This window comes from Phaenicophaeus curvirostris, chromosome 18 (assembly GCF_032191515.1).
Source record: "Phaenicophaeus curvirostris isolate KB17595 chromosome 18, BPBGC_Pcur_1.0, whole genome shotgun sequence".
Taxonomy (NCBI): Eukaryota; Metazoa; Chordata; class Aves; order Cuculiformes; family Cuculidae; genus Phaenicophaeus; species Phaenicophaeus curvirostris.
The window spans coordinates 7995530-8005418 of NC_091409.1; the positions used below are offsets into that span (position 1 = coordinate 7995530).

The 9889-nt window shown below is 50.6% G+C and overlaps 1 protein-coding gene across 1 annotated transcript; it reads right to left on the minus strand.

Annotated features, from left to right (window-relative positions):
* Nucleotides 1-1444: 1444 nt before the first annotated feature.
* ZGPAT (zinc finger CCCH-type and G-patch domain containing) lies at nucleotides 1445-9787 on the minus strand. The gene is made up of 6 exons (XM_069871699.1): nucleotides 8873-9787; nucleotides 8035-8168; nucleotides 6396-6554; nucleotides 5252-5383; nucleotides 4028-4445; nucleotides 1445-3603 (listed from the first exon to the last, which is right to left on the minus strand). Exons 1-6 carry the CDS (start codon nucleotides 9493-9495, stop codon nucleotides 3465-3467), a joined length of 1605 nt encoding a protein of 534 aa, XP_069727800.1. The 5' UTR covers nucleotides 9496-9787; the 3' UTR covers nucleotides 1445-3464.
* Nucleotides 9788-9889: the final 102 nt, after the last annotated feature.

Consider the following 9889-nt stretch of genomic DNA (forward strand, 5'->3'; position numbering starts at 1 on the left):
AACTGCATTTTCAAATGTCAGATCCAAGTGTCACAAAACTTAGCTGCCCGCTTCTCACCCCGATCCCGCTCGCTGCTCACAGAGGGCACAGATGTTGTGAAAAATACAACTTTAAAACCTGAAGGCAGGTGACCTGCCCGCCCTCACCGTGGGGCTTCAGTCCAGGCTGACATCATTGCAGGGTTTTTCTTTCTTCTCGCCCTTCCGTGATTGTGGGAAACGCTTGAGCAGAGAAATGCTCTCCTCAGCAGAAGTCGAGAACCTGCTCAAGAGGATTTTGGGCAGCGCTGAGCCACAGCAGGACAGCAGCTCTGCTGCAGCCTCGGTGCTGCAGGAATGGGAAGCCAGATTCCAAAATGCAGGATAGGTGTATTAAGGACATAAATGTTTCCTCTGGAATCACCTGCCCACCACAGTGGTTTTCTTGACACAAATTCAGGAGTTTTACATAATTTCAGTTCTACAGAGGGCAGCGTTTCAATGACCACCCTCTCCCAAGCCACTCACCTGCAGCCAGGAGCTCAGCAGATCCCCAGGAGCTCTTCCACACGCAAGAAAAACCCCTACTCCCCGCCCCATAAGACAGCTGGGAATTTTTCTGTTGAAAAAGCAGCGTCCTGCACGTCTGAACTCAACGATTCATTCACCGTGGTAGTAATCAGCTCCCATTCAACCCTCGATTCAAGCCATGGAATGCAGCAGCGCAGCCAAATCCAAACACCTTTTCTTCCTTAAGCGCAGAAGCTTCCAGCGCGCAAAGCATTAAGCAGCACAAAGCTTGCAGCCCTCCTCGCAGCCGGCTGAAGGTTGAACCCAGCGATGCTGCCCAGCTGCAGTGCAGGAATCCTGCCTGTCCAGTCCAGCTCGCTGCAGCAGCATCCCCAGCGCTGCAGCAATTCCTATAGAGCAGGTTTGGGGGAGTATTTTCCAGCCCCTGGCTTAGTTGCAGATACCCAAGTCTGCCGGGTAAGAAAGCAAATGCCACTTACTGTGCTGAAACTCAAATGCTGAGGAGTGTGAAGAGCGGGAATTCAACCATGTTCTCCTCCTTGCCAGCCACCATGCAGAATTTAGTCTCTTTTATCCCAGTTATTCTTAATTAGGGTTTCCTAAACATCTCGATCTGAGCTCTCCCACACCTCTTCATCTTCCAGCGCAGGCAGCTCTGAGCAGATACCACGCAGCACGCCCCGCAGCTCGCTTCCTGGCCTGCAGACGAGACTGCTTCACCCAATAAGAGTCTGGGTTTCTCCCCACCTTGGCTGTGAGCAGCGCTGCCAACGGGCTCTGCAGGCACCCGGCACACAAGAGCACCCTCTGCCGCGCTCCACTTCCCACCCAGCTGGTTTTAGTGCCAGTGTTCCAGCTGCAGGTGGAAAGAAGGAAAGAGCAAGTTGCCACAGATTGTCATTGCCTTGCAAATGAATGACGCCTTACTAGGACAGAGGGAAAAAAATAAAACAAATTTATTTACCATGGATGTGAAAGGTCTTGGAAGGGAGGCAGCACCCATTCAAAGAAAGGTCTGACAAGTAAGGCTGTGGAAATCCCAAGGAAGGGTCAAAATACAACTTAGCCAAGACACAGAGCTAACTAACCCAGTTCTTAAAGTGAAGATGACGTTTAGTAGTGTCAGAGGACAAAAAGAGCCCAGAAGTTTCTCTACACAGCTCAGCTTACCAGTCATGGGCCACTTCAGCAAGCACCCATGCTAATTGTCAGAGAGCTCCTCTGACAATTAATCCTTGTCACCACTTGAGTGTGGGAAACAGCCGTTTGTGAGGGAAGGATATTGAGCAGCCACTGTTAAACTCAAGCCCAGCGTGGGGAGAACACAAATTTGGAACAAGTGTGGCCAATTCAGTTTGGAACCAGCAGTGCTGAAGGCACCACCTCTCACATCTACATGGTGCTCATCACAGCAGGATCCAAATGCTTTCCAGGAGAGAGTCACTCCAACAGGTTTAAGTCCCTTAACTTGCTTACTTGTGCTGTCGCTCTGTGCCTTCTGAGGTGTGTCTGCAGCAATGCTAAATCCCACAAGGCTCAAACAGCTCTGATCGTTCTCTCCTTCAGCCGTACACTCTCTGGTGAGCTCAGCAGACTAAGCCTACGAGTAGGTGTAGCCCTGCCCCAGCTGACAGCCTGGTAAGTTTTCTTAGGAACAGGTAAAAATGGTGGTACTAAAGAGGCAAAACTTTTCATCAGAAAAATGAATCACAGGATCAAAGGAAACTGATTTCTTAAATTAAGAAAAAAAAATGTGTCCTGGAGATACTGGCATGAAATTGCAAACAGTTTTGGGGTTTTTTTTTTTTAAGAAGAAATTACAACACACAAGCCCCACCAGAAACGGAGGCTGATCAAACCATCATCTCCTCTGCAGCAAGGACCAGCTGCCACCAACGCAGAACATAACCTGGGGCAGAAGACATCCTTCCCGTCCAAAGACACCCCACCCTGTGGGGAAGGGCATTTTGCTTGCCTGTCCTGTTTCCAGCCTAGCCTGAAGCTCTCCCATGGACAGGGCTGCACGTGGGAACGTTAGACCTCCCACTCTTTGTGCTCATCCAGGGCCTGGTCTGACCTGGATCTGGGTCCTTGGGCTTTTTAATTAAAGGACCTGTGTTCTGTGAGACACCTGGAACAGAAAAACTCAGGTAATGAAGGCAAAAACCACAAGGCTCCCTGTGAAGCTGTCCCTAGCCAGAAGGTTTAAGAACCTTTTACGCTGCTGTCTTTACGTCCCCAGCTTTGGCACTCTACTTGCGGAACCATGCAGCTTTCCATACCAAGTCCATGTCCTAGAGATACTCTCAGAGCCAAATTGATGAAATCTGACGCTTGAGGCCACTGGGACCCTCCTCTAAGCTGCCAGATTTCTGTCTATTCATTACACTAGGGTTACAGGGAACTGCTCCCCAAAAAATGGGAGTTCTTGGATAAATCCCATAACAAACCCAGAAGGCAGAGAGCAGCTGAAGCCATTTGCCTGTGTTCTTTTCACCCAGCACAAGCCTTTTCTGCTTGGGACCCTGCCTCCACTCCTGTTTGTCAGTTGGCTGCGAACACAAGCCACAGCCGATGCAGGATGTGGGGCTTTCAGAGCCCCTCCTCACCTGGGTTGTACCCAGCAACGTTATCACTCGAGCAGCTACAGGCTCTGGATGGAGGTGCTACCACAGCGATAACAGAGGAAAGACATGTGCAAAAAAGTAGAGCATCATGTTTCTTGTCATTAGTCCTTATACAAGGCTCAGGGTGACTGAATGTGTTCAGGCCCGGACGGATGTGGGCTCCTCTTGCTCCCAGCAGAGCTCAGAAGCATCCAGTTTGAGAAACTGCTGCTTTTCAGCCCAGTTTTTAGGCTGGACAGCCCGAGGCCTGGAGGAGCAGGATAGCTCACCCAGGCTGAGGCCACGAGCACCAAGGCTGGCTAGAAGGACAAACGCCTTCCTCGGAGACTAGAACTCAGTCATCTTCTTATGCGTGTCTGCTTTCTTCTGCTCCCGCTGCAGACTGGCTTCCTGGGCTTGCAGCTGCCCCAGCTGTTTGTGTGCGTTAGCCAGCTTCTCCTCCAGCTGAGCCGTAGCAATGCTGTGCCTGAAAGCAAAAAAGTGTTACGACAACGTCATCCTGCACGGTAAGATCAAAGGTTTGCCATCATCTCACGAGGGGTTGCCCTTTCCTGTGAGATCAGTGCAAGAACCTGATACTCAGCACAATCTGGGCTGGAAAACATCCTCCTGTGATGCTCAACAGCAACGCTGCAGATACGGGCATGAGAGGAAACTACTCCAGTACCTTCCCTCAGAGAGCTCCTCTCTTTGCCACAGCCTGAATTCCAGCCACAGGACCCAAGACACATCTGCTGGTGTTCAAGGACGTGCTCTCTCCTCCACTTCCCCATAGGTCTTATCCAGATGTTTCACCTGGTCATCCTACAGCTCATTTCAAGCCCACCCCTCCCCATAAGCACCAAGAATTCGCAGTTCATCCTGCAGTCCCATAACCAATGTTTTCCTACCGTCCAATGTTGCGTTCCAGGGCCTGCTGGATTCCTCTGATATCCCTCTGCGTTTGTTCAATCTTCTCCATTGTCTGGAAGAGGCGGACACTGAGAGCCTTCTTGGTGCTTTTGCTAGCATGGTAGATCTCTTTGCTGTTCCTCTGTGGCAGTGCCAGCCCTCCAACCTTCTCCCCAGTGCCTTTCCCTCGCAGCTTCTCATTCAAAAAGTCAAACACATTGTGGCGAGGCTTTCGGCCACCCACAGGGGACTGTCCGGAGTTGTTTCCCTTCGCTCGGCATTTCCTTGACTTGCCTGGGTCCAGCTTCCCCTGCTTCTTCTTCTGAAGCACCTCGGCACACTGGTCCAGGGACTTCCCTCGAGGAAGAACCACAGCCTGAACTGGCTCCACTCGGCCATCGGAATTCTTCCCTAATCCTGAGGTGAGACACCAAGGGATTACTGTGAGGACAACTCGTCTCAAGCCACCTCCCTCCACAAGCTCAGAACAAGCAAACAGGCTTCTGAGGTACAAAAAGCCGTAGCTGCCATCCAAGTCAAAGAGGAGCAGCCACAGCATGGTGGATGCAGATTCTCCGACAGAAGCCTGCTACAGCAGGAGATAGGTGATCAAAAGCCTGAGGCCAACTGTCAGTCTGGTTTCTGTGGAACCATGTTCAGCCTCATACTCAGCTTTTCAAGCCAGGTTCCTCTTAAAACTGGTTTGGCTCCTCTGGGAGCACCAGAGACAAATGCAAGCAGCAGACCAGCCTCCTAAAGCCCCCAAGGCTTATATATATAACTTATGTAGTGAGACTGGAGTTCAGCAGGCTTTGAAGTCTGCATCTAGAGCCAGGAGATGCCTTAACACAGACATCAGAAGCTTCACAGATCAGTTCCCTTCTACCTAAAGCCTTTGAACATCTCACACAGCAGTTCTCACAGCTTTAATCATGATCTTGACCACAGTTCCAAATGCCTCCCATTTTTGCTACTGCTGTTCAGGGGCTGGTGCACACATGCCTGTCCTTCGGTTAAACAGCTATTCCTCCTTTCCTTTGAACCTCCACATGGGCGTGACTCATTGCACAGCTTCGGCCTTGTCTAACAGGCCCTTCAGACATAAAAATTCTTAGCTTCGTCCACAAATCTTGTTTTTCTTAACCAGCTTTAGTATCCACCCTGCGAGCGAGAGGACAAGGCAGCTGGGCCCTCACACCACCAGGACCACCTTCTCCTCTTACCTTTTCCAAACTCGTATCCCATCTGAACAAGCAGTTTGGAGCCGATACCACGAGTGTGGGCTTCCCAGCCACCGAAAGAGGAACTGCACGCTGGCGTCCATTCCCCGTTCTCTGCAATTCCCGAATCTATCACTGTGGCACAGAAGAGATAAAGCAGTGAAACAGAGACAAAGCTGCTATGCAAAGCCTTCATCTGGGACACACACAGAGCAGGAAAACCCCTCAAAAGGCAGCAAAATACACTTCCCTCACCCTAGAATCACTCAGCAGCTCCTTCAGCCTTACCTGGCTCCTATTCAGCTGACACCTTTAATGAACACTGCACAGCGAATTACTGACATGAAAGCTCTCAACTGACTTAGTGCATGTACCATCTCATAGATGCAGGTAGTTGCAATAGGTTTTTGTGCTTCATTTCCTTCCTTCTAGGATGGTCATACAGACAGATTTGGCACCGTGGCATCAAGTTCTGTGCCTCCAGCTGACGTCTCTGGTATGAGGCTCCTCCAGGCCACAGTGCTATTTTGTGTTATTAGGATCCAATAACGTCTATCGGGCTAAAAGTAAAGGGCTCTAGGACACAACTTTGTCCCTGTGATGGAAACATGGCAACAGCACAGGGACAGTCATGTCTGTGTAATCTCAAAGAAGCCACTTGGGTTCTCTCTGTGTCAGCTGCCAGCAGCAGAACAGGGTATGGCTGTTATTGTGACCACACTGAGGCACCAGGACCACTTAGCATCTCTGGGGGTTCACACTCATGTCATGGAGCTACACAGAGCTCCCAGTAACGAGGGATTCTCCTGATCCATGTAACAGCTCAACTCAGCCAGCCACATGAGAAACAGACTCGGAGCTTGGAACTCTGCGCTAAAATATCACACCCTCTTCTTTCACATGGTGAAAATTCCCATGGAAACCTCCAACCTTCCTTAGCCCGGTAATTTGCATAAAATAAAGATTTTAGGTTGCGATTGGAACATAATAGCTAATTACCATTCTCTATCTTTCAGGAACATTAAAGAGATGAGCTACGCTTTCATCAGAGGTGGAGACACTTAGAGTGAAAGCACTAGGACAGCAGCACAGCAGGTCCCAGAGCAAGGCAGAGCAGGATCACAGCTCGCTTTTGTGACTCTCTTACCTTTAGCATAACCAGAATCATCAGCACTGTCCTCATCGGACTCTGCAGATTCGGCACCATCTTCGCTTCGCAGCGGGGGAATGATGCTATCTCCCTCCACAACAGCTTCCTTCAGCAGCAGGGAATCAAACTTGACGGTGTAGTAACCACTGTCGATGTCTACAGAAGGAAAAACAAGGAAGAAAAGTTAAAAGTGTCCAATACGCAACTGTCAGTGGGCTTCCTAGTGAGCTCCAGGGCAACAACGTGGGAGAGGAGAAAGGTCTGAGTTCTGGTTTTAATTTGTGCTTTAAACTTCTGCCTGGAGGAGAGAATCATAGAATCACCAGGTTGGAAAAGACCCACCGGATCATCAAGTCCAACCATTCCTATCATGGAATGGTTTGGGGTGGAAGATACCTCAAAATCCATCCAGTTCCACCCCCTGCCACGGGAAGGGACACCTCCCACTGGATCCGTTGTCTCCAAGCCCCATCCAACCTGGCCTTGAACACCTCCCAGGACAGGGCAGCCACCACTGCTCTGGGCAACCTGGGTCAGGGCCTCCCCACCCTCGCAGCAAAACATTTCTTCCCAAGATCTCCTCTCAACGTCCCCTCTTTCAGTTTAAATAGAAGCACAGAATGGGAACGAATCATAGAACAAGAAGCCCCACTGCAATGAGAAGCTGTTTCTACAATGCTGGTGTTGATCCTTAAAGGTTTGTCTCTAAAAAGGAAGAAAGGTGGGCTGCTGAGAAATGGAATTGCAGCAAAGTCAGACTTGCAGTCAGTTAGGCTGACCTGATTAGAGTCAAAGAAAGATGGGAAAAGAGAACAAACCCTCACCCATCCCAGGACAGAGGGAATCCTGTATCAGCAGCTGACAGGCAGGGCCAGCTCCTCAGGTTTTTGTTTAAACTAGAGCAGATTATTGCCGTTCTAACCTAACATGCATGCAAATCCCTGTCATACCTGCCTCTTCCCTTTCGTTATAGTTAACGACCATGCAGTCATTTCCTTTCCACAGTCCTGCTCTTACACCTCCTTTTTGCCTAACGCTCTTCCCCATTTCCCAGCCTGGCAAAATTCACAGAATCACAGAGTCATTTAGAGTGGAAAAGACCTTTAAGACACCGTCCAGCCCTTAACACAGCACTGCCAATTCCACCACTAAACCACCTCCCTAAGCACCACATCCACATGGCTTATAAACCCCTCCAGGGATGGAGACTCCCTCACTGCCCTGTGCAGTGTCTGCCAGCGCCTGCGAACCCTTTCCAGGAAGGAATATTTCCTAATATCCAAGCTAAACCTGCTCCAGCACAACTTGAGACTGTTTTCTCTCATCCCATCTCGTTATGTGGGAGCAGAGCCCAGCACCCACCTCACCCCAGCCTCCTTTCTGTGAGTCGCAGAATGCAATGAGGTCTCCCCTCAGCCTCCTCTCCTCCAGACTAAACAGCCCCGGGGCCTTCGGTCGCTCCCCATAAGAGAGGAGCAGAACATTTTCTCCGCTGCATAAGGAGTTTGAATTGACGGCTGCAGCCACACAGTTAACATTTTCCTATTATTAACCAAAACAGCCAGTTTTTATATTCATCTAAGCACCAGGCTTCACCTTCCATGCACAATCCTAGCAAAGCTGGTCTGAGACTCACCTGTTATCTTGGCCGTGTACCATATCCCATCGCTGTGTTTTGCCAGGCAGGCTGAACCCACCTCCAGCGCGCTCAGGTTGGGCTCCTGGAACGGCTGGAGCTCTTCCACAGAGACCACCTGGCCGTGGGAAAACCTGCCAGGGAAGGCAGAAAAGGAATTATCTCCACCTCATTTGAGCAAGTTTTAAGTAAAAATCCCCCTCTTTCCTTAAATGAAATGCAAACCAATTGTCAGTGTGATGAAGCGCCACCAGCTATCAGGGAAGTTTTATCGTGCATTATTTCAATTACACAGGTTATTTCACCTGTTATTTCAGTCACGTAACAAAGAATGCAGAGAATGAATCTGTCCTGGCTGCTAACAAAACCAGTCAAAGTGCCCACAGGCCCTTTGAGATAAGGAGATGGAGGCCGGGCTCTGCTCACCTCCTGCACCACAGCCTTCGAAGGCCAATTAGGTTGCTCGAGGCCTTAGCCTGGTCAGTTTGGAAGATCTTCAAAGATAGAGACTCCACGACCTCCCTGTGCACCAAGGATGTTGGCACTACCCACAAACAAACCTCGCTATCTTATTTTAATATTGGTTGTTCTTTTCACCACTTGGACTGATGGGACTTTCCCATAGGCTTTTCCCTTTCATCTCCACATTAGCCAAAGCAAACAGCCAAAATGATGCCGCTGCTTACCATAATGCATTTTAAAGACATAAACAAGCAACATTTCATCTAATGTAAAAGTTAAACGTGGCACTGTCACAGGAGGTTTATCTTCCTGAAGGACAAGACCTTCATCTACAGGAAGGACACAAGCCCCCACCCATTCCTGTTACGTTTTTTACCGACAGTTCTCTTTGAATCTGCATTTGTCATCCAAGAAGAACGGGCACGGCTTCAGAGACTTGTGAGTCGGATAGAGATACAGCACTCGGACTCCTGCGCTGCCATCTTCCAGCTCCTCTGTCCCCACAATCATGGCGTTGTGGTACTCCAAGGTCCCCCAGGAACTGTAGTAGGGGGCTTTAACTTTCATCCCACTCAATTCCTCCTCCTCCTCTTCCTCTTCGCTGTACTTGGGTTCATTTCTGTCATCACTTTCTTCACCTCTTCCCGATACCTCATCGTTATCTCCTGAAGGCTTCTCCTCAGTTCCAAGCTCAGCGATGGCTTCCTTAAAGGCAGCGTACTCCTCGTCCTGGGCAGAGCTGTCGGGGTTGGGGCCCTGCTCCAGGAGACCTGCTGAGGGGGAGGAGGCGTTTGTATCTAAAGTAGACAGAAGTTTGCTCTTTCTAACAGACACCAGGCTGGATTCAGTCAGTTCTATGAGCTGCTTTAAATCCTCCTGCAACTTAATCAAATCCGGCTGCTGCGACGGGTCCAGGCCAGCTCCTAACGCCAGCTCCACTTGCTGCAGTTGGGCGTTATAGGTCTGAATGGCCGCTTCCAGGCTCTCTTCATCCATCATCAGCAAAATAAAGGTGTGGTTAACTACGTCCTTCACGGCAACTCGGAACACAGCCCAAGAGTTTACTTAAGATGAGCAGCTTTTGGGATAAGAGAACCTTGTCCACAGGAGCTACCATCTACCCCGCCGCTCCCCTCGACAGCAACCAGGGGGTGCTCCTGCCGTGAGTGCAGAGGGCAGGCCCTGCTCCGGCCCAGCGCCCGCTCCAGCCAGCGCCGCTCACTCCCGGCTCCTCTCGTCCCCCAGCCCGGGCGCTGGCGACGCGACACCTCGGCCCCGGGGCCGGCAGCGCTCGCCCCTCGGCTCCCCGCTCCCCCGCCGCCACGACACCGCGACAACTTCCGGCTCCAGCGCCCTCATTTCCGGTCCCGGAGCCACCACTTCCGGTCCCTTA

Bases quoted from the DNA above. Each gene is read 5' to 3' on its own strand.
- ZGPAT (XM_069871699.1), bottom strand. From the start codon at position 9,495: ATGATGGATGAAGAGAGCCTGGAAGCGGCCATTCAGACCTATAACGCC. The intron at 8,169-8,872 runs GTAAAAAACGTA...CTTCCCTGGCAG, and splicing joins AGATTCAAAGAGAACTGTCG to GTTTTCCCACGGCCAGGTGG. The intron at 5,384-6,395 runs GTAAGAGAGTCA...TCTGTGCCACAG, and splicing joins TGATTCTGGTTATGCTAAAG to TGATAGATTCGGGAATTGCA.